Source organism: Tachyglossus aculeatus, chromosome X1 (genome assembly GCF_015852505.1).
Source record: "Tachyglossus aculeatus isolate mTacAcu1 chromosome X1, mTacAcu1.pri, whole genome shotgun sequence".
NCBI classification, from domain to species: Eukaryota; Metazoa; Chordata; class Mammalia; order Monotremata; family Tachyglossidae; genus Tachyglossus; species Tachyglossus aculeatus.
In genome coordinates, this window is record NC_052101.1 from 487,040 (window position 1) to 511,299 (window position 24,260).

A 24,260-nucleotide genomic window follows, 5' to 3' on the forward strand; every position below is an offset into this window, starting at 1 on the left:
CCCAGCGCCAGCCCCGTCCGGACGGCCCCATCCCCGGCCCCGGCCCCGGCCCCGGCCCCATCATCCCCGGCCCCATCATCCCCGGCCCCGTCCGCCTCTAGGCAGACCGAGGGGGCGCCGGACGGGGGGAGAAAGAGAGAGACGGACGGAGGGACGGACGGACGGACGGAGGGAAGGACGGAGAGCGGGCGAGCCTCGCCTCGCCTCGGAGAGAGCGATCCCCGCTCCTGGTCCCCCCCCCCCCCCCGGCCCGGCCCGGCCCGGCCCGGCCATGGCTACCAGCAGTACCACCGGCTCCACCCTGCTGCAGCCCCTCAGCAACGCCGTGCGGCTGCCCATAGACCAGGTACCCCCCCGGCCCCCGGCCCCCGGCGCCCCCCGACCCCGGGGCTGGGGCCGCGCCCGCGGCTGTCCGCGCCCCCGCGTCCCTGCCCGCGGCCGTCCGTGCCCAGTCCGGGCTTGCGGGGCGGGGGGAGCCCGGTGCCCGGGAGCCGCCCGCGGACCGACGACAAACCTGTTGTTAGGCGCTGGGAGAACGAAGCCCCGTAGCTGCCCCACCACCCCCGGCTGCCTGCCTGCCTGCCTTCTTCTGCCCGCCCCGCCCACCCCCTGCCTGCCTGCCTGCCTGCCTGCCTGCCTGCCTGCCTGCCTGCCTGCCTGCCTTCTTCTGCCCACCCCCTGCCTGCCTGTTTGCAACCCCGGGGCTCCGTCTGTCCTGCTGTCCTGCTCCTCCTCCGGCTCCCCCGGCCTTCGGGCTTCCCCTTCTAGACTGTGAGCCCACCGTTGGGTAGGGACCGTCTCTAGATGTTGCCGACTTGGACTTCCCAAGCGCTTAGTGCAGTGCCCTGCACACACTAAGCGTTCAATAAATACGATTGATTGACTGATTGATTCCCCCCAGGGCCACAGCGGCTGCTCACTGCGCCCCACCAAACTGCTTGGCACGGTCCTCTCTTTGCCCCCCCCTTTCATCTTCCTCTTGCATGTGGGCGAACAGTCCCTGGGCAGAAAAATGCCCCCGTTGGGTGCCTCTGGAAAGCCGGTTCTTTTTCTGTGCGGCGCTGATGGGAGGTGGATCTCATAGGCGTCCTCCACCTGCGTTGGTGAAGCCGTTCTGTTTAATTGATCACGTTTTTAACCTGAACGATCCCAGACATTTCCGAACGGAATCTACATAGCTCCAGATTTATGGGACCGCTACGTTTATAAGAGAGCCGAGAAATACCGAGGTCCGAATACTGGCAGGCCCTGCCGGAAAGAGTAGCGTGAGTCGGGTCAAAGTTTGGAGACGTCCAGTGCGGTCAGACGCTTGGTTTGAGTGTTTCTGATGGTCGAATTGTAGAATGGTAGGCGCGCCCTCTCGGCTTCAAACCCAAGGCAGGTAGTTTAATATTATTCCAAGTCAAACTGGAAAGTGTTCCGACCCTCCAAGATACTGAAGAACGGTGGTGCAGCACGCTAAATAATGATGGGATTTGATAAGCGCTTACTATGGGCTAGGCACTGTGCTAAGAGCCGGGGTGGATACAAGCAAATCAGGTTGGGCGCGGTCCCTTGTCCCATGTGGGGTTCAATGGCTCGATCCCCGTTTTACAGATGAGGGAACTGAGGCACAGAGAAGTGAAGTGACTTGTCCGAGGTCACACAGCAGACGAGTGGCAGAGCTGGGGTTAGAACCCATAACCTTCCGACTCCCAGGCCCGTGCTCTACGCCGCTATGCCATGCTGATTCTCTACCCTTGTGATTACTGTACTGGTCCTATCATCTTCAGGCCTGTTTAGGGAGTGCCTACTGTCTGTAGGAGAGTATGGTTGAAGTGGGGATTCTTCATATGTATGGTAAAGGCAGTAGATGTAGAGTGCTCAGCACACGGTAAATACTCAAATTTCAGTTCTTCAGTTATATTTATTGGCCACATACACTCTGCGGAGCACTGTACTGAGAGGTTGGGAGAATACAATATAACAGAGTTGATAGACGTGTTCCTTGCCCACAATGAGTTTACAGTCTAGAGGGGAGTGATTGATGACCCTCCCATCCGAACTTCCGATTTTGCCAAAGGTTCTTTCCTGATAAAAATTTGCAAGATTTTTTTTAGAATCTTACTTTTTAAAGGGCACTGTTATAGCTCGTCTTGCTTTTATTTACATTTTAACTTGGGATGCTTTCAGAACAATGGAAGAGCTGACTGTAAAACAGCCTTGGGTCTTAGAAGCTGATTTGATGTTGCAATTTCATTCAGATCCTACCAGAGCAGTTGTAATAATCAAAAACTTACCCCATGTAAATTCATTTATTCATTCAATCATATTTATTGAGCGCTTGCTGTGTGCAGAGCACTGTACTAAGCACTTGGGAAGTACAGGTCGGCAATATATAGAGGCGGTCCCTACCCAACCATACATCCAGGCTGTCTGAAAGGCTGATCAGCTGGTTCTTTGGAATTGGCCCACATTCCCTTCCATGGCAGGAATAAGGATGCTTGTGTTCATGGCTTTTGGGGGTGAGAGGGCGAAGGGGCCGGCCGGGCCAGCAGTGGTGGCAGTGGTCTTGCCTGGATTCCGAGTCCCAAAGGGGCTGCTGTCCGAAGGGTGGCCCAGGTGGCTGCTGCTCTGCTGGAGAGGGAAGGATTGGGGTGTAGAGGTGCCCTGTATAGGGTGTCAGTGAGGGGTGGGCTGGAAAGGGGGAGAAAGGAGGGGAGAACTCTCTGAGGCTGCCACACCTAGTAGTGGCCTAGCCCTGAGGCAGCCCCGGGTGCAGCAGAGATAGTTCTTATCCTTCTTACAGACCCCAGTGGGAATTTTGATCTCTTCTGGCCTGAATTTTATATTGTTGGAAAATGTTATTTCCCATTATCCTCTAAGAGCTGGAATGGCTGGTAATGCATTGCCATCAACATCAAAATGCACGTTTTGAGGTGCGGAATTAAAGCTGATACTTGCAAAGGGCTCTGTGGCCTCCTTAAAACTTCTTGATGCAGATAAATGCTCCCCTCACTTTTCAGATGAAGACATTAAGATACCCGAAGGAAGGGCACTCTCCGCCTTCCTAGGATGAGAATTTATCCCTTGGACTTTATCAGGTCAATAAATGTCAGTCAGCTTGGAAACTCAGATGTCTTGAGTTATTCTTATTATGCCATTAGCCTACCCTGTGGGTTTAGCCTCACACAGTCAACCACTCTACTTCAGCTTCCTCATCTGTAAAATGAGAAACTGGCAAACGCTTTTCAAAACACCTCATGCTGAAGCAGTAGGCATTCTATAAATAAATAGCCCCTAGCCTACAGCTTTTCATTAAGAAAACGTGTTCCTAACACCTCCCCTGTTAGGTAGGTCAGTTTCATTGCCTCCATTTCGCAGATGAGAGAACAGCAAAAGCCACTGAAGTGTAGTTCAAAGGGTCCTGTATGTACTTTTCTTATCTGCCATATTAACATTTAGTGTTGCATCATTGGCGGATCTGGGATTAAAATTTTGTTCTGCAGTGGTTGCCCATCCATCTCTGCATCAAACAGAAACTCCTAACCTTCAGTTTCAAGGCATTCAGTGGGCTCTCCCTCTCCTATCTTAACTTGATGACCTCCTACTACAACCCAACCCACACACTTCACTCCTCTGACACCAGTGGACTCGTTGTACCTAGGCACTGACTCCTTGCCCACACCCTCTTTTTGCTTTGCACATAGTAAGCGCTTAATAAATGCCACCATTATTATTATTATTTTGAGTCTGGAACTTCCTTCCTCTTCATTCCTACAGTCCACCACTAGCCCCATCTTCTGAGCCCTATTAAAGCTCCAAGAGGACTTGCCCAGTATTTGCCCTTGTGCCTTTTTATTAATGCACCCAAGCCCACAAAGCACTTATTTGTCCATCTGAAATTTATTTTAATGTGCATTGTCCCCTCTAGTCTCTTAGCTCCTTGTGGACAGGGATCTTGACTACCTACTCTGTTGCCTCGAACTCTCCTTAGCATTTATTATTATTATTATTATTGTTGTTGTTATGGTATTTGTTAAACACTTACTAGGTGCTGAGCACTGTTGTAAGCACTGGAGTAGATAGATACAAGGTAATCAGTTTGTCCCATGTGAGGCTCACAGTTTTAATCCCCATTTTACAGTTGAGGTAACTGAGGCATAGAGAAGGCAAGTGACTTGCCCAAAGTCACACAGCTGACAAGAGGCGGAGGCAGGATTAGAACCCACGTCCTTTGACTCCCAAGCCTGTGCTCCTTCCACTAAGCCACGCTGTTTCCCCACTTAATATAGTGCTCTTGATTGATGGTCCCCAATCTGAATTTGTTAATATCCTGATTCTGACTTGTAAAGGTTGTGAACAGATCACATCTCAAACTTGAAGTGCTCTAACATAAAAGCAAGTGATGAGATATCTGCTTGCTTTAAAGAAGGGCACCTAGTAGTAGGGGTTTTTTCACTCTCCTGTCAGAACTAGAGCCATCACCTCTGGCTGCTGATACGATAAGGGTAAGGGCAGGATAATTCTTTGTCATATCCAAGTGAGCAGGAGTATCAAAGGAAGACCGTTGTTTTATCTGTCCTAACCCTCCTTTTGTGCTCTCCCAGACATCCAGCCTTGATGTTTAGTGCCAACCTTCCTTCCACTGGGAACTGGCCCCACAAATCTGACTTGAGAGAATTTCATTTGTTTCCCGAGGGTTGACATGCATACCGAAACTGCCCTCTCAAAGGTCACCGATGACCTCCTTCTTGCCAAATCCAAAGGCTCCTACTCTATCCGAATCCTCCTCGACCTCTCAGCTGCCTTCAACACTGTGGACCACCCCCTTCTCCTCAACACGCTATCCAACCTTGGCTTCAGAGACTCAGACCTCTCTTGGTTCTTCTCTTATCTCTCCGGCCATTCATTCTCAGTCTCCTTTGCAGGCTTCTCCTCCCCCTCCCATCCCCTTACTGTAGGAGTTCCTCAAGGGTCAGTTCTTGGTCCCCTTCTGTTCTCTATCTATACTGACTCCCTTAGTGAACTCATTCGCTCCCACAGCTTCAACTATCATCTCTACTGAGCATGAAAGAAATGAAAAGGGTTGGATCACCACTGTAGGCCTGAAGTCCAGCATGCCCCCCGCCCCCACTGCCATAAAATGTCATCCTTGTGCATGCCTCCTAGGCTGATGTCAGTTTGCCAGAGCAGGCTTGGAGGCGGGACCAGTGAAAACAGGTTCCTAGACATTCATCTTAGTGGCACAAGGCAATCCCCAGACTGGGCATAATTAATGTATGGCAGAAAGTCAGAAGCGGTTGACCTGAGCCGATCGGCTAGTGCCGCAGAGGCGACGGGATTCCGCAGGGCCCTCCGGGAACAGAGCCTGGTGTCACAGTCAGTCAGTGAAGCCGAGGAGAGGAGATGTGGTGGGGACTATAGGGCGAAAGGGACCCCCCTGTGAAATCTAAAGGGGACCAGGCTGCCAGGGGTGGTGGCAGCACCTAGTCGTTGGGTAGACCTACCTCCCGGGAGAGGGGCGGCTTGCTTCCTCTTGCCCCTCATCAATCAGTCAGTGGGATTATGGAGCCTCTGCTTGGGGTCGAGCACTGTACTAAGCACTTGGGGAGTAAGTAGACCCTATCCCTCCCTCCAAGGAGCTTGCAGTCTTGTGGGGGAGATGGGCATTAAAATAACTTTACAGGTAGGAGAAGCAACCGAGAAGCTTTGGGGGCAGGATGAACATCTGTAGGCACCACAGAAGGGAGGGTGTGGGGAGATGAGAGGTTAGTCGGCCAAGGCTTCCTGGAGGAGATATAATTTCAGAAAGGCTTTGAAGATTGGGACAGTGATGGTCTATGATGGGGGAGGGCGTTCCAGGGAGCGTATGGGCGAGAGGGTGATGCTGAGAGAGATGAGAGCAAGGCACAGTATGTTGGGGTTTGAGAAGTGAAATGTGCAGGCTGGGTTGTAGTGGGACAGGAAGGGGGCGAGTTGATTGCATGCTTTAAAGCTGATGGGCACGAGTTACTCCTGGATGCGGAGATGGATGATTGACCGTTGGAGGTACTAGAGGAGTGGGCTAATGTGCACAGAATGATGTTTTGGAGAAGTGAACCAGGTAGCAGTAAAGTATTGGCTGGAGATAAGGAGATCAGTGAGGAGGCTGATGCAGAGGAGTCAAGATAGAGAAGCAGCGTGGCTCAATGGAAAGAGCCCGGGCTTGGGAGTCAGAGGTCATGGGTTTAAATCCCGGCTCCGCGAATTGTCAGCTGTGTGACTTTGGGCAACTTCTCTGGGCCTCAGTTCCCTCATCTGTAAAATGGGGATGAAGACTGTGAGCCCCACGTGGGACAATCTGATCACCTTGTATCCTCCCGAGTGCTTAGAACAGTGTTTTGCACATAGTAAGTGCTTAACAAATGCCATTATTTTTATTATTACGCTGATGACACCCAAATCTACATCTCTACCTGTGCTCTCTCTCCCTCCCTTCAGGCTCGTGTCTCCTCCTGCCTTCAGGACATCTCCATCTGGATGTCTGGCCACCATCTAAAACTCAATATGTCCAAGACTGAACTTCTTATCTTCCCTCCAAAACCCTGCCCTCTCCCTGACTTTCCTGTCACTGTAGATGGCACTACCATCCTTCCCGTCTCACAAGTCCGCAACCTTGGTGTCATCCTCGACTCTCCTCTCTCGTTCACCCCTCACATCCAGTCCATCACCAAACCAGCCAGTCTCAGCTCCACAACATCACCAAGATCCGCCCTTTCCTCTCCATCCAAACCGCTACCTTGCTGATTCAGTCTCTCATCCTATCCCAACTGGATTACTGCATCAGCCTTCTCTCTGATCTCCCATCCTTCTGTCTCTCCCCACTTCAGTCTATACTTCACGCTGCTGCCCGGATCATCTTTTGTGCAGAAAGGCTCTGGGCATGTTGCTCCCCTCCTCAAAAATCTCCAGTGGCTGCCAGTCAACCTAAGCATCAAGCAAAAACTCCTCACTCTCAGCTTCAAGGCTCTTCATCACCTTGCCCCTCCTACCTCACCTTCCTTCTCTCCTTCTACAGCCCAGCCCGCACCCTCCGCTCCTCTGCCGCTAATCTCCTCACCGTGCCTCGTTCTCGCCTGTCCCGCCGTTGACCCCCGGCCCACGTCCTCCCCCGGGCCTGGAATGCCCTCCCTTCGCACCTCTGCCAAGCTAGCTCTCTTCCTCCCTTCAAAGCCCTACTGAGAGCCCACCTCCTCCAGGCGGCCTTCCCAGACTGAGCCCCCTCCTTCCTCTCCCCCTCCCCATCCTTCCTACCCTACCTCCTTCCCCTCCCCACAGCACCTGTATATATGTTTGTACAGATTTATTACTCTATCTTGTATATATGTACTATTCTATTTTTTTGTTAATGATGTGCATCTAGCTTTATCTCTAGTTATTTCTGATGACTTGACACCTGTCCACATGCTTTTTTTTGTTGTCTGTCTCTCCCTCCTAGACTGTGAGCCTGTTGTTGGGTAGGGACCGTCTCTATATGTTGCCAACTTGTACTTCCCAAGCGCTTAGTACAGTGCTCTGCACACAATGAGCTCTCAATAAATGCGATTGAATGAATGAATACACATATATATACCCACTTTCACCGTATGTTCTGAGCACTTGGTAAAGTGCGCTGTGCACAGTTGTCCCTCTGTGTGCGATGATCAGATGGTTGGAGCCTCTTTATATAGGAACTGAAGCTGCTTCTGCCCGCTCCCTGCCCCATCTGTACCTGCTGGAGAATACTGGGCTTTCTCCAATGTACTTACACAATGATTCCTTCTTTGGTAGCACTGGTGCTGATTCTTTAGTGGAAAGTGTACAGGCCTGGGATTTGGAGGACCTGAGTTCTAATCCCAGCTCGGTCACTTGTCTGATATGTGGTCTTGAGGAGTCAAACAGTCATATTTGTTGAGCACTTGCTGTGTGCAGAGCCCTGTATTCATTCAATCGTATTGAGCGCTTACTGTGTGCAGAGCCCTGTACTAAGCACTTGAATTACAAGTCGGCAACATATAGGGACGGTCCCTACCCAACGACAAGCTCACAGTCTAGAAACGGGCTCACAGTCTAGAAACTTGGGAGAGTATAATACAGCAATAAACAGACACATTGCCTGACCACAATGAGCTTACAGTCTAGAGGACATGCTCTCTGCCCACAGGAGCTTACAGTTCCCTCATCTGTAAAATGGGGATTCAATCCCTCGTGAGGGGCAGGGACTGTGTCCAAATGTATAATCTTGAATGTACTTCACTGCCTGACACATAGTAGGCACTTAACATTACCACAACTACTATTGTTATTATTATTTGTTAAGAGACTTGGCATTAGGGGACAGTGCTTTTAAGCGGTCATGGCTCTCCACTTGCATACTTAAAACCTTCTTACCTATTGTCTTACGCTATTTTTAAGCACCATCTCAAGCAAATTTCAGCTTTTTCTTCCTCTACCTATAACTTTCTTCAGTATATTTCTCCCCAGTAGGTTGCTAACTCCTTGAAGGCCGGAACCGTACCCACTCTGCGGTTATACTCTCCCAAGATCCACATTAAATTGGTGCTCAATAAATACTATTGATTGCAAGTTAGGAGTTGGGTACTCATTGTTACAGTTGCCTTGTAATTTCTGTAATGACTAGCATGGCTGTGGACCATACTCTTCAGGTTTCAGTTAGGATATTTAAAAGGTGGCAACAAGTGTTAACCCTTTCAGGGGTGGGGACCTCTAGACAATGGACCTATCTAGTGGGCTTCTCCTGTCTGGTTTTTGTTTTTTGTTTTTTGGTATTTAAGTGCTTACTAAGAGCCTAAGTTCTGGGTACTTAGAATATAATCAGGTTGGACACAGTCCATGTCCCACATGAGGCTCACAGTCTTAATCCCATTTTTTACAGATGAGGGAATTTACTCAGGGTCACATAGCAGACAAGTGGCAGAGCCAGGATTAGAACCCAGGTTTTTCTGACTCTCAGGCCTGAATTCTGTCCACTAGGCCATGCTACTTCAATAGACTGTGACCAGTGATTGCCTCTTAATGGTAGGAGCCTAGGCTCTGAGGCAAAGGAGGACTGTCTAATCAGCGTTAGTTTGGGGTGGAGGCCTATGCTTTGCCCCTTGAATACAAATGGTTGGGTGGGTCCCCACCCTGACCCTAGCTTACTCTGGCCATTTACCTCCCAGCCTTAAGGCTGCTTTGCTCTCCCTCCCTGCTGACTCCCTCCCTTCTGACTTTGTCTGATTAGCCTGAGAGCCAGGGATGGGGGTGGGCCCCTGGGAAGTGGGATGAATGGGAAGGCTGTTGCTGGGGGAATGAGAATTGGATCGGATCTGTGGGATCAGAAGGGGAAATCTTTCTTTCCACCCTAGCGGTTCTCCCAGCTTTTCTTGCCAAGCTGGCCCAGCAGAGCGGGAGTCGGGATGTTTTCTGCTTTAGGTTGCAGGCAGGTCATGGCTTGCCCTGCTTCCTGTTGCATCTGGCCAGCTGAAGTTGATAGCTTTGGGCCCTATTCTGGTGAGGCAAGAGGGGACTATCTGGCTTCAGTGCCGTGAGTTACAGTGCAGATGGGGAATCAGTCTTCCTGGAGCTGCTTCCTCCCCATTCATTCATTCAATTGTATTTATTGAGCACTTACTATGTGCAGAGCACTGTACTAAGCGCTTGGGAAGTACAAGTTGGCAACATATAGAGATGGTCCCTACCCAACAGCGGGCTCACAGTCTAGAAGGGGGAGGCAGACAACAAAACAAAACATATTAACAAAATAAAATAAATAAACTATGTAAATATGTACAAGTAAAATAGAGTAATAAATCGGTACAAACATATGTACAGCTGCTGTGGGGAGGGGAAGGAGGTAGGGTGAGGGGAATGGGGAGGGGGAGAGGAAGGAGGGGGCTCAGTCTGGGAAGGCCTCCTGGAGGAGGTGAACTCTCAGTAGGGCTTTGAAGGGAGGAAGAGAGCTAGCTTGGCAGAGGTGCAGAGGGAGGGCATTCCAGGTCGGGGGAAGACATGGGCAAGGGGTCAACGGCGGGACAGGCGAGAACGGAGTGCGGTGAGGAGGTGAGCGGCAGAGGAGCGGAGGGTGCGGGCTGGGCTGTAGAAGGAAAGAAGGGAGGTGAGGTAAGAGGGGGCGAGGTGATGGACAGCCTTGAAGCCGAGAGTGAGGAGTTTTTGCCTGATGCGTAGGTTGACTGGTAGCCACTGGAGATTTTTGAGGAGGGGAGAAACATGCCCAGAGCGTTTCTGCACAAACATGATCCGGGCAGCAGCATGAAGTATAGATTGAAGTGTGGAGAGACAGGAGGATGGGAGATCAGAGAGAAGGCTGACGCAGTAATCCAGTCAGGATAGGATGAGAGATTGAACCAGCAAGGTAGCGGTTTGGATGGAGAGGAAAGGGCGGATCTTGGCAATGTTGCGGAGATGAGAGCGGCAGTTTTTGGTGACGGATTGGATGTGAGGGGTGAATGAGAGAGCAGAATCGAGGATGACACCAAGGTTGCGGGCTTGTGAGGTGGGAAGGATGGTAGTGCCGTCAACAGTGATGGGAAAGTCAGGGAGAGGGCAGGGTTTGGGAGGGAAGATAAGGAGTTCAGTCTTGGACATATTGAGTTTTAGATGGTGGGCAGACATCCAGATGGAGATGTCCTGAAGTCAGGAGGAGACACGAGCCTGAAGGGAGGGAGAAAGAGCAGGGGCAGAGATGTAGATTTGGGTGTCATCAGCGTAGAGATGATAGTTGAAGCCATCGGAGCGAATGAGTTCACCAAGGGAGTGAGTGTAGATAGAGAACAGAAGGGGACCAAGAACTGACCCTTGAAGTAACCCCTACAGTAAGGGGATGGGAGGGGGAGGAGGAGCCCGCAAAAGAGACTGAGAATGAATGGCCAGAGAGGTAAGAGGAGAACCAGGAGAGGACAGTGTCTGTGAAGCCAAGGTTGGATAGCATGTTGAGGAGAAGGGGGTGGTCCACAGTGTCAAAGGCAGCTGAGAGTTCGAGGAGGATTAGGATAGAGTAGGAGCAGTTGGATTTGGCAAGCAGGAGGTCAGTGGTGACCTTTGAGAGGGCAGTTTCGGTGGAATGTAGGGGACGGAAACCAGATTGGAGGGGATTGAGGAGAGAGTTGGTGTTGAGGAATTCAAGGCAGCGGGTGTAGACGACTCGTTCGAGGAGTTTGGAAAGGAAGGGTAGGAGGGAGATAGGGCGATAACTAGAAGGGGAGGTAGGGCCAAGAGAGGGTTTTTTAGGATGGGGAAGACGTGGGCATGTTTGAAGGCAGAGGGGAAGGAACCAGTGGAGAGTGAGCGGTTGAAGATTGAAGTTAAGGAGGGGAGAAGGGACGGGGTGAGATATTTCATAAGATGAGAGGGAATGGGGTCAGAAGCACAGGTGGCCGGAGTAGCACTCGAGAGGAGGGAGGAGATCTCATTTGAGGATACTGCTGGGAAGGATGGGAGAGTAGCAGAGAGGGTTGAGAGCAGGGGGGTTGGAGAAGGGGGAGGAGTGACTTTGGGGAGCTCAGACCTGATGGAGTTAATTTTACTAATGAAGTAGGAGGCCAGATCATTGTGGGTGAGGGAAGGAGGAGGGGGAGGAGCAGGGGGCCTGAGAAGGGAGTAAAATGTACGGACGAGCTGATGGGAATGATGGGCATGTGTGTCAATAAGTGAGGTGGAATAGTTTTGTCTGGCAGAGGAGAGGGCAGAGTTAAGGCAGGAAAGGATAAACTTGAAGTGAACGAGGTTGGCTTGGTGTTTAGACTTTTGCCAGCGGCGTTCAGCAGCTCGAGCATAAGAGGGAAGGAGGCATACAGTGGCAGTGATCCAGGGCTGTGGGTTAGTGGTGCGAGAGCGGCGAAGGGAAAGGGGACCGAGGGAGTCGAGCTGAGTAGAGAGGGTAGAGTTGAGAGCAGTAATCTGATCGTCAAGATTGGGTAGAGAGGAAAGAGAGGCAAGGTGGGGTGTGAGGCGCTCAGAGAGATGGATGGGGTCGAGAGAGCGGAGGTCTCTGTGAGGTAGTAATATAGATTTACAGGGGAGAGGAGTGTGAGTGAGGAGGCAGGTGAGAAGGTTATGATAGAGAGGGATTTCAGAGTTGGTGAGGGTGGAGATAGTGCAGTGGTAGGAGATGATGAGGTTGAGAGTGTGACCAAGTTGGTGAGTGGGTGAGGTGGGGTGGAGCAGGAGGTTGGCAGCGTCAAGGAGAGATAGAAGGCGGGCGGCGGAGGAGTCACCAGGGATATCCATGTGGATGTTGAAGTCTCCGAGGATCAGAGTGGGCATGGAAAAGGAGAGAAGGAAGGTGAGGAAGGGGTCAAAATCGTTAAATAAGTTGGAGGTGGGGTGGGGGGGGCGCTGTAGATGACGGGTACAAGAATCTGAAGGGGGTGGTAGAGGCGAATAATGTGGGCTTCAAAGGAAGGGAAGGAAAGGGAAGGGGGAGGAGGGATAGTGCGAAAGCGACATTGGGGGGCGAGAAGGAAAACCGACGCCTCCTCCTTTTCCGGTGAGTCTGGGGGAGTGGGAGAAAAAGAGGCCTCCACTGGAGAGAGCAGCAGAAGAGACCGTGTCGTCTGGAGATAACCATGTTTCAGTTAGGGCAAGGAGGAGTAAAGAGCTGGAAAGGAATAGGTCCAGGATGAAAGGGATCTTACTTAAAACGGAGCGGGCCTTCCAGAGGCCACACTTGGCAGTAGCTGTCGAGGGAGGGGAGGGAGGGGGAAAGATGCAAGGGGTGGGGAGGGATTGGATTGAGCCCACTGTTGGGTAGGGACTTTCTCTATATGTTGCCAACTTGTACTTCCCAAGCGCTTAGTACAGTGCTCTGCACACAGTAAGTGCTCAATAAATACGATTGATGATGATGATGATGATGATTGGGATGAGTTGGCGGGGGCCTGGGCGGGGAGAGTGGGAAGAGGGGTGACCATGAGAAAGGAGAACTGGGATGGGGTGGGGGTGGGGAGGAGGGGAGGGAGGGGGCTGGGAGGGAGGAGTTGAGGGTTGGCGCTGGTACAGAGGGATCCTGGGTAGGGGGTTGGGGGGGGGGGGAATTGAGGGAAAGAGCTGGGTGGGAGAGGGGAAGTCGAAGGTGAGGAATGGGAATGGCAGTTGGGATCAGGGGAATTGATAGTTCATAGTGAGGTCAGCAAGGTAAATGACAGCACAGCGGGAGGTTAACAATTGAAATGCAGTAGCAATAACACAGTAGCAATGATATAAGTAGGTGATGATGACATCACAGAGGGTAGTTAATTAACATGCTGTGATAGTAATAAAATAGGCAGATGATATCACAGAGCAAATAACAACTACTGTGTGATGGCAAAAAATAAGCAGATGATGACATCACAGACAGGAGTTAACAATTAACATGCGATGGCAGTAAAATAAGCAGGTGATGACATCATCGAGAGACGTTAGCAATTAACATCCCCAGCCCTACACCCTGAAACTTCTCCGTAGTGGGGTGGGATGTGGGGAGGGGAGGGGTGCAGGGTGAGTGGGTGAGTCTGTGTATGTAAAAAGCACAGTGTCTGGCATCCTGGGGGTGTAGCTGTGCTGCTCAAGGGAGTTTACCTCCCAGCCCCAATCCTTCCCTCTGAGTTTTGGGCCAAGCTAGGGAAGTGACAAGGTGTGAGGTTATTAGGGCCTGGGTGCTGGGAATGAGGCAGGGGGGAGCAGGACCTCATTTGAATCCAAAGGCAGGAGGGGAAGGCCGGCATCCTTTCTGTGGGGCGACGGCAGGGAGGACGTGGGGTCTGCCGCTGCCGGTTGCAGTGGTGGGTAAGCCCTGAGGGAGGGGGCCAGAAGTCCGGATCGGGAAGTACCGTGGCACTGGCTCCAGGCGTGGACAAGGAGGTTGGACCCGATCCAGAAACAGGGCGAGGTGGCACTGTGCCCATGACTTGACCTGATTGCTAGCCACTTTTAGAGCTTGTGCCAAATGGTAGCCTGAAAGAGTTAGTGTTCCTCAGTGAGTAGCTGGCGCTCTGAGAAGGCTGGCTCATGGGCATCTTCACCTTCACATTCAGGTCACTTAGTGTTCGGGGCAGATGACATTGTCCCCGGCCCTTCCCCTGCCTCCACGTGTTTCCCTCTGGGCGGCCTTCATGCCTTCCCTGTTTCAAGGACTGATAGCCATTCGAAGTCGCTCCTCACCACGGATAGAAATGATCAAGTCATTGAGGAAGGAGATGGAGGGGATGGAGACGCTTTGATATGTTGTATTTAAGAGACTTTGGAAAGGTGGGGTGGAGTAGGAGGTTGTTAATATGTTTGGTTTTGTTCTCTGTCTTCCCCTTCTAGACTGTGAGCCCACTGTTGGGTAGGGACTGACTTTATGTTGCCAACTTGTACTTCCCAAGCGCTTAGTACAGTGCTCTGCACACAGTAAGCGCTCAATAAATATGATTGATTGATTGAGTTGGTGGGCTAGAATGAGCTTGTTCACAGGAGCTTGAATCCGTTGGTGCAAAAGGAGCCTGGCCCCTCTTGTTTTTGTGGTGAGAAAATTGCATTCCTGGAGTCATGAAGTTTGAGTCCGGGGAGAACGTTTGGAGGCTGTGCACCCAAACACTAGGCTTGAGTAACATGCAGTATTTTTAAATGCAACAAGGCTGATTGAGTTAAATGCAGAAATTTTGCTTGAAATACAGTTTTAATGGAGGGAGGTTGGCATGGAGAAGAAAGATGCACATCTAAGAAGTCAGCCTCTTTTGAAGATGAGGGAACAGAAATTAATGGAGGCACTGACCCTGTTTCCAGGAAGGTTTTTGGCCAGGCATTGCTCTATTCAGAACTAATCCATAAAGTCATTTTGTTAAGAGTATATAACACTGGGTGTGAGGCCCTTGAGCGGAGAGAGAACTGGCTGGACTATTAAAGACAAAGGGCATTTGGCAGTGTTTCAGTGTGGAAGAAATGGACTGGCACAATGCCACAAAGCTGATCTTTTTGGATCATTGTTGTTTTCATAATGTATCTATTTTCTTGGAGGAAGGCTCATGCACAGGGATTTGTTGAAGGTATTTATTTTTTTTTAATAAAGGAGCCCATCTCCGAGGCAAGAAGTTGTTGAAGCCTGTTTTTGCCAAGGGAATAAGAAAGCACGATAAAGGCAATAAAATTCCAAGTATTTGGTTTCAAGGATAGCAAGTTAATTAGACAGCTCTGTGTTCTGTGTACTGAAAGTGGCCACTAGGCATTCATATTCCATGCCCAGCCCTGGGCCAGCCAGCAGTGTTTTGAATTTACAGGAAGCTTGAGTAGCGGCCGAGAGAGGGACCTTCTCCATATGTTGCCGATTTGTACTTCCCAAGCGCGTAGTACAGTGCTCTGTACACAGTAAGTGCTCAATAAATACGATTGAATGAATGAATGAAATAAATACGCTTGAATGAATGAATGGTTATTACCGAGCTCTTAGTGCAGAATTCATACCAAGTGCTGGGAGAAATAGATGGTAATCAGGACAACGGGTTGAGATGGCTGGGACACTAAATTCTGTTCTTGTCCACTTGACCTGATAGAACTGTGGGTTGTTGTCACCGAGCTCCAGCTTTCCAGATCTGTGCCTCACTCTCAACTCTCCCTCCTCTGTCCCCTCACTCACACTGTCTCCCCTGGCTTGGAGCTCTCTCCCTCCCGACATCCAAATCTCCCCTAAAACCTCATCTCTTCCAACAAGCTTTCCCTCATTTATTTCCTAGCACCCTGAGCCATAGCATCTCTCTACCTCTAGCTAGCAATCATGAGCTTATTTGCACCCTCCTTGGCACTTACAGGTATATGTTTGCTCAGTTGATTTATTTTGACTACTCTTGTAAACATTTTTATGTTGGTCTTCCCTGTTAGTGTCAGCTGTATGGAAGCAGGGAATGTGGTCCTTTATCTTGTTATCCTCTACTTCCCGAGTGTCTAACAGTGCACACACCGAGATGGAGTGGGCTCTCGGCAAGTGTTGCTGCTGGAGAAACCTGTGGAAGGAACCAACTGCCAGACGGGGAGAATGGGTTTTTTGTGCCTGTTGGGCTGCCAGTGTGGCCTAGTGGAAAGAGCATGGCACTGGGAGATAGGTGACCTGGATTATAATAATGATGGTATTTGTTAAGCCCTTATGATGTGCCAAGCGCTGTTCTAAGCTCTGGAGTAGATAAAAGGTTATCAGGTTGTCCCACAGTCCTAATCCCCCTTTTACAGATGAGGTAACTAAGGCACAGAGAAGTTAAACGACTTGCCCAAAGTCACACAGCTGTCAAGTGGTAGAGCCGGGATTTGAACCCACGACCTCTGGCTCCCAAGCCCATGCTCTTTCACTAAGATTCTCTAATTCTAATCCCAGCTCTGCCATTTGCCTGCTCTGTGACCTCAGGCGTGTCACTTAACCTCCCTGGGCCTCATTCATTCATTCATTCAATCATATTTATTGAGCGCTTACTGTGTGCAAAGCACTGTACTAAGCGCTTGGGAAGTACAAGTTGGCAACATATAGAGATGGTCCCTACCCAACAGTGGGCTCACAGCCTCAGTTTCCTCAATATGTAAAATGAGAATAGGATTCTTACTCTCCCTTCCACTTATACATGGAGGACCTTGGGGAGACAGGGGCTGTGTCTGATCTGATTATCCTATGTCTTATTCCAGTGCTTAGCACAGTGCGTGACTCAGAGTAAGCGCTTAATAAAGGTCCTTATTATTCTTATGGTCATCATTACCTCTGTAGTGTGGCTGATTTGGAAGTGAGACTCGCTCCGACCCGCCACCAGAGATGGGACTGTCTTTCCCTGGGCCGGTCATCACTTCTCAGGCCTTGGTCTGTGCACTCAGGGTCTGCCTCCCTGGCGGGACAGGTGGGATGGGGGAGTGGTGTGTCCTCAGAAAGTGGGAGACCCCCAGCCTTCCAGATGCCGCCTCGATCTGCCCATCCGCCATCACCGTCACTGGTGTGCCAACCCTAACTCATGTGTGAAGTAGTAGACCCATTGATCCATGGGGTGGTCAGTGCTGTCGCACTCTTTGGAGGCCTGTGTTCTCAGAATTTGCACTTCCAGTAAATCAGTGGATTTATTGAGTGCTTACTGCGCAGAACAGTAAGCACTTGGGAAGAGTACAAGAGACTAGGCAGACACCATCCCTGCCTGCAAGAACCTAGAATTGACTATGCGAACTCTTTCCAGAAGACAGTTACCAGATCTGGCCATGGGGATTAGCTGTACCCCCCCCCCCCCCCCCCCCCGCCCCCTGCCTCCAGTCTCCTTCCAGGATGAGACGATTGAGACAAGATTTTTCCTGGTTCCTCCAACTGGAATGTCATGTAGGCCCCAGGCAGCAGACTCCACTGCTCTTTTCTACTGTAAAATACCGATCCCTGCGGGATGCCGAGTCTTTATGGCCCAGAGCCACCGATGCCTCCCCCCCCTCCACCCCGGCTTTCCCCTGAAGTTTGGGAGTCTGCAGGGAGTGGCATGTGGACTGGAGCTTCCTCCTTTCTCTTCCAGATATCATGGAACTAAGTCCGAGGGGTGGATGGGGGATGCCTTCCCAACTCTTGGAGTGATGGGGAGATAGTGGCAGGTTGACTGCAGGTGGTCCTGCCTGGAGGAGTGAGGAGCTATAGGACCAAGCAGTAGTGAAGTGTTACACTATTTTTTCCCTTTGTTTACTCTTGGTTGTTAAATTTAGCCTATTTTGTAGCTCTTCTTGAGGGTGAGTGTGTGTGTGTTCACGCCTGTGTCCTTCCTCATTTAGATGCTGAGCCTCTAGTGGTCTAGGGACCTTCTCTGAATGAATAATCATGTATTCTCTCAATGCTTAATACAGGGTGTTGCATGTTTCCCTGCCTGGAATGCCCTCCCTCCACACATCCGCCAAGCTAGCGCTCTTCCTCCCTTTAAAAACCTACTGAGAGCTCACCTCCTCCAGGAGGCCTTCCCACACTGAGCCCTCTTTTCCCTCTTCTCCTCCCCATCCCCCCGCCCTACCTCCTTCCCCACAGCACTTGTATACATTTGTACAAATTTGTTACTCTATTTTACTTGTACATATTTACTACTCTATTTCTTTTGTCAATGATGTGCATATAGCTATAATTCTATTTGTTCTGACGATTTTGACATCTGTCTACATGTTTTGTTTTGTTGTCTGTCTCCCCCTTCTAGACCAGAGCCTGTTGTTGGGTAGGGACCAGCTCTATATGTTGCCAACTTGTACTTCCCAAGCTCTTAGTACAGTGCTCTGCATACAGTAAACGCTCAATAAATACGATTGAATGAAGGAATGAAATTTAAAGGCTCAATAAAAGTTATAATTGTTTCTGAAGATTTGCTGCTGGGCTTGGGGAGTCTTGAGTGGAATCTTAAGGATGTGAGCTTATGGTAACTTTTAGACAAGGAGTCTTGGGTGACTGCTGGTTTCAAGCTTCACTTACAGATTCAGATTCTTTAAGTACCTGATGTACCTGGAGGAATTTGAATTGTGTAAAATCAGTGGTTTCTGATATTCATCAGCCCATCAGTAATACTCTTGAGAATTTAACTGTGGACATCACTTCATGTTGACTTAATGTATAAGACTTTTTCAGCATTTAACAATTTTTGCAAGTTTTCTAAACTCTGCAAAGCATACATATATGTACATAAAATTATGTATTGACAAAATATATGAATTCACCTGGTGTTTCTGGTACAAATAAAACTATTCTCCTGAGTCTTCTTTTTGCTGAATAGATTTTTTGCTTTATTTCTGATAGTAGTATCCAGCAGAAACTCCTCCCCATTGACTTTAAGGCTCTCGGCTCTCTTCTCCTCTACCTATGCTCACTCCTCTCCCATTATGATCCAGTTCCCACACTTCACTCATCTAATGCCAGCATACTCACCATGACTCACTTTTGTATCTCTCATTGTTAACCCCTTGCTCATGCCTGCCCTCCTGTCTGGGACTCCCTCCCCATTCACGTCTGACAGACCATCACTCTCCCCACCTTCAGAGCTCTACCAAAATCACATCTCCTCCAGGAAGCCATCTGTGACTAATCTCTCATCTCACCATCTTATTTTCCATCTCTCCTGCATCTTCTATAAACTTGAGTCCTGACCGCCTAACCACTTAGGTCCTCATCTTTACCCCCACCCCAGGGCACTTATGTACATAGCCGTATACCCTGCTGTGTCTCCTACATGTAGCTTATTTTATTGTCTGTCTTCGTCACTAGGATTGTAAACTCTTCAAGGGCAGGGATCCTGTCTACCAACTGTATTGTACTCTCTCAAACACTCACTATTGGACGTTTTCTATGTAGTGATGCATTATGCAGCAAAGTAGTTCAGTTCTGTTGTTTTCCCTTTCCAAGTGGGTATCAGAAAAGTGATGTTATTTTGGCAAGAAGAGGTTTGAAATGAGTAATGATATTTGTTAAAGCTTACTACAAGCCATTCTGATGATCTGACATTCATTCATTCATACAGTTGTATTTATTGAGCACTTACTGTGTGCAGAGCGCTGTACTAAGCGCTTGGGAAGTACAAGTTGGCAACATATAGAGATGGTCCCTACCCAACAACGGGCTCACAGTCTAGAAGGGGGAGAAAGACAACAAAACAAAACGTGGACAGGTGTCAAGTCATCAGAATAAATAGAAGTAAAGCTAGATGCACATCATTAACAAAATAAATAGAATAGTAAATATATACAAGTAAAATAGAGTAATAAATCTGTACAAACATATATACAGGTGCTGTGGGGAGGGGAAGGAGGTAGGGTGGGGGGGGATGGGGAGGAGGAGAGGAAAAAAGGGGGCTCAGTCTTGGAAGGCCTCCTGGAGGAGGTGAGCTCTCAATAGGGCTTTGAAGGGAGGAAGAGAGCTAGCTTGGTGGAGGTGCGGAGGGAGGGCATTCCAGGTCAGGGGGAGGACGTGGGCTGGGGTTCGATGGCGGGACAGGCAAGAATGAGGCACAGTGAGGAGGTTAGTGGCAGAGGAGCGGAGGGTGCGGGCTGGGCTGTAGAAGGAAAGAAGGGAGGTGAGGTAGGAGGGGGCGAGGTGATGGACAGCCTTGAAGCCGAGAGTGAGGAGTTTTTGCTTGATGCGTAGGTTGACTGGTAGCCACTGGAGATTTTTGAGGAGGGGAGTAACATGCCCAGATCTTTTCTGCACACAGATGATCTGGGCAGCAGCGTGAAATATAGACTGAAGTGAGGAGAGAAAGGAGGATGGGAGATCAGAGAAGAGGCTGATGCTGTAATCCAGTCGGGATAGAGTCAGTCAGGACCGGACCGGGAAGGGGGGTTGGGGGGCACTATAAGGAAGGTCGCTTAAGTGGGGGGGGGGGTGGAAGCAGGAGTAATAAATATGTACAAACATATATACACATATACAGGTGCTGTGGGGAGGGGAAGAAGGTAAGGCCGGGGGGAATGAGGAGGGGGAGATCATCAATCGTATTTATTGAGCGCTTACTGTGGGAGATGAAGGAGGAGGCTCAGTCTGGGAAGGCCTCGTGGAGGAGGTGAGCTCTCAGTAGGGCTTTGAAGTGGTTGCTGTGGCTACAACTATGTCCTGAACTCTGAACTCTGAACTCTACTTCATTAACAAAATTAAATCCATCAGGTCCGACCTCCCCAAAGTCTCTTCCCCCCTTTCTCCATCCCCCCCGGCTCTCAACACTCTCTGCTACTCTCCCATCCTTCCCAGAGGTATCCTCAGAGGAACTCTTCTCCCTCCTCTCAAGTGCTACTCCGGCCACCTGTGCTTCTGACCCCATTCCCTCTCATCTTATGAAATCTCTCGCTCCATCCCTTCTCCCCTCCTTAACTTCCATCTTCAACCGCTCACTCTCCACTGGTTCCTCCCCCTCTGCCTTCAAACATGCCCATGTCTCTCCCATCCTAAAAAAAAACCTCTCGACCCCACCTCACCTTCTAGTTATCGTCCCATATCCCTCCTACCATTCCTTTCCAAACTCCTTGAACGAGTTGTCTACACGCGCTGCCTAGAATTCCTCAACAACAACTCTCTCCTCGACCCCCTCCAGTCTGGCTTCCGTCCCCTTCATTCCACGGAAACTGCGCTCTCAAAGGTCACCAATGACCTCCTGTTTGCCAAATCCAACGGCTCATACTCTGTCCTAATCCTCCTTGACCTCTCAGCTGCCTTTGACACTGTGGACCACCCCCTTCTCCTCAACACGTTATCTGACCTTGGCTTCACAGACTCCGTCCTCTCCTGGTTCTCCTCTTATCTCTCCGGTCGTTCTTTCTCAGTCTCTTTTGCAGGCTCCTCCTCCCCCTCCCATCCTCTTACTGTGGGGGTTCCCCAAGGTTCAGTGCTTGGTCCCCTTCTGTTCTCAATCTACACTCACTCCCTTGGTGACCTCATTCGCTCCCACGGCTTCAACTATCATCTCTACGCTGATGACACCCAGATCTACATCTCTGCCCCTGCTCTCTCCCCCTCCCTCCGGGCTCGCATCTCCTCCTGCCTTCAGGACATCTCCATCTGGATGTCCGCCCGCCACCTAAAGCTCAACATGTCGAAGACTGAGCTCCTTGTCTTCCCTCCCAAACCTTGTCCTCTCCCTGACTTTCCCATCTCTGTTGACGGCACTACCATCCTTCCCGTCTCACAAGCCCGCAACCTTGGTGTCATCCTCGACTCCGCTCTCTCATTCACCCCTCACATCCAAGCCGTCACCAAAACCTGCCGGTCTCATCTCCGCAACATTGCCAAGATCCGCCCTTTCCTCTCCATCCAAACCGCTACCCTGCTCATTCATGCTCTCATCCTATCCCGTCTGGACTACTGCACCAGCCTTCTCTCTGATCTCCCATCCTCGTGTCTCTCTCCACTTCAATCCATACTTCATGCTGCTGCCCGGATTATCTTTGTCCAGAAACGCTCTGGGCATATTACTCCCCTCCTCAAAAATCTCCAGTGGCTACCAATCAATCTGCGCATCAGGCAGAAACTCCTCACCCTGGGCTTCAAGGCTGTCCATCACCTCGCCCCCTCCTACCTCACCTCCCTTCTCTCCTTCTACTGCCCAGCCCGCAACCTCCGCTCCTCCACCGCTAATCTCCTCACTGTACCTCGTTCTCGCCTGTCCCGCCGTCGACCCCCGGCCCACGTCATCCCCCGGGCCTGGAATGCCCTCCCTCTGCCCCTCCGCCAAGCTAGCTCTCTTCCTCCCTTCAAGGCCCTGCTGAGAGCTCACCTCCTCCAGGAGGCCTTCCCAGACTGAGCCCCTTCCTTCCTCTCCCCCTCGTCCCCTTCTCCATCCCCCATCTTACCTCCTTCCCTTCCCCACAGCACCTGTATATATGTATATATGGTTGTACATATTTATTACTCTATTTATTTATTTTACTTATACATTTCTATCCTATTTATTTTATTTTGTTGGTATGTTTGGTTCTGTTCTCTGTCTCCCCCTTTTAGACTGTGAGCCCACTGTTGGGTAGGGACTGTCTCTATGTGTTGCCAATTTGTACTTCCCAAGTGCTTAGTACAGTGCTCTGCACATAGTAAGCGCTGAATACGTACGATTGATTGATTGATTGAACCCCGAGGAACTTGAAAGTCTGCTCCTCTAGCCTCACCACCCTCCTGATTTTGTTTTTATTTTGTGCGTTTGTCTGTTGTGTTTTCATGTTTCATCATTCCTGAGGTCTGTCTCTCATCCCTTCTCCCCATTCTTAGGTTGTGAGCTCTACCCTGTTTGTTTCTCTGCTGTGTATTCTTTCCCAGCACTGCACCCAGTAAACACTTAATAAAGTCCAAATTAGTCCTCCTTCCCCTACTACCAGGGTTGGCAACCTATGCCCCAGGAACCATAGCTGACTCTTCCTGGAACTACATGGCTTAGTGGGTAGAGCGTGGGCCTGGGAGCCAGATGGACCTGGTTTCTAGTCCCGGCTCCACCACTTTCATTCATTCATTCATTCACTGTCTGCTGTGTGACCTTGGGCAAGTCATTTTACTTCTCTGGGCCTCAGTTACCTCATCTGTAAAATGGGGATTACAGCTGAAAGTCCCAAGTGGGACATGGACTGAGTCCAGCCTGATTACCTTGTATCTCCCCCAGTGCTTAGAATAGTGCCTGGCACGTAGTAAGCGTTCAACGAATACCATAAAAAAAATCTTGATTCAGGATTGGAGGGTTTTAAAATTTCTGCCCAGGGAGGGCACGCCCGGAATTGACATCTCCCACTATGGAGTGCCACTATCGTCCATGGTGCCACAACTGCAGAGCTGCGGCTGGCGGGGCTGGGCCGGGCCCCTGGACTCTATCTTGTTTATTGCAGTTGGTAGTGAGAGTGATGGGAGAGAGAGCTAACCACTTGAGTACTTCTCAGAAACGAAGTTAGCCCTTCTGGGACCCTTCCCCCCGCCCATCGCCCAAGACGGCCTTAGACACACAATCTGAGGGCCCCTGAGAGGCTGCTGGACCCATGTTGCTTGGCCTGCTTGCGCCATTTGGGTGGTAGGAAACCTTACTCTGTTCTCCTCAGGAAGGGAATTCTCACCCCTTCGCTGAGGGGAATCCCTGTCCGTCATGATGGCTCCCGGAGGCTTGACAGCTGGTCAGAGCCTGGAGGGCAGAAGGAAGTTGGGGTCTGTGGTCAGGGGCCTGGGCAGATCTTGACCACCCACCCTTGCATCCCCGGGAAGCCTCTCCCACCCTTCCCCCAGCTCCTGAGTGGCACAGTCAAAGCCTACTGCTGGTGGCAGGGTGGAGAAGGATGGTGCCCGGCTCCTGGCTGGTGTAACATTATTTAATCATTATCTTTTACTGGCTAAGCTGGCAGTGGGAGCCTGTTGGGCCCAACATGCCCCTTGGCTGAGTGCTGTAATTCGCTTAGGCCATTCCTATGCATTTAGTTCAGAGTTCAGTCAGTCTTTCCATAATGAATGTTATCAGGACAGGACCTGGAGAACGGGCAGTGGCAGAATTGGGAACATTATTTAGACATCGTGTGCCCTTCTGGCCATCATGCACTGCGCTCTAGTCAGAAGGCCATGGGTTGTAATTCCAGCTCTGCCACTTGTCTGCTATCTGACCTTGAGCAAGTCACTTTACTTCCCTGTGCCTCAGTTACCTCATCTGTAAAATGGGGATTGAGGTTGTGAGCCCCACATGGGACGGGCTGTGTCCAATTCAATTTGCTCGATTCCACCCCCGCGCTTAGTACAGTGCCTGGCACATAGTAAGGGCTTAGCAAATACCATAGAAGCAGCGAAGTGGGTAGAGCACGGGACTTGT

General features: G+C 50.4%; 1 protein-coding gene across 2 annotated transcripts in view; it reads left to right on the forward strand.

Moving 5' to 3' along the window:
• Positions 1-249: 249 nt before the first annotated feature.
• MBOAT2 (membrane bound O-acyltransferase domain containing 2) overlaps positions 250-24,260 on the forward strand; it is a 152,610-nt gene continuing 128,599 nt past the window's right edge. For both annotated transcript variants that reach the window (XM_038740559.1, XM_038740558.1), the window contains exon 1: positions 250-346. In XM_038740559.1, coding sequence (XP_038596487.1) covers positions 272-346 — 75 coding nt within the window. In that variant the 5' untranslated portion in view covers positions 250-271. The remainder of the gene's footprint in view (positions 347-24,260) is intronic.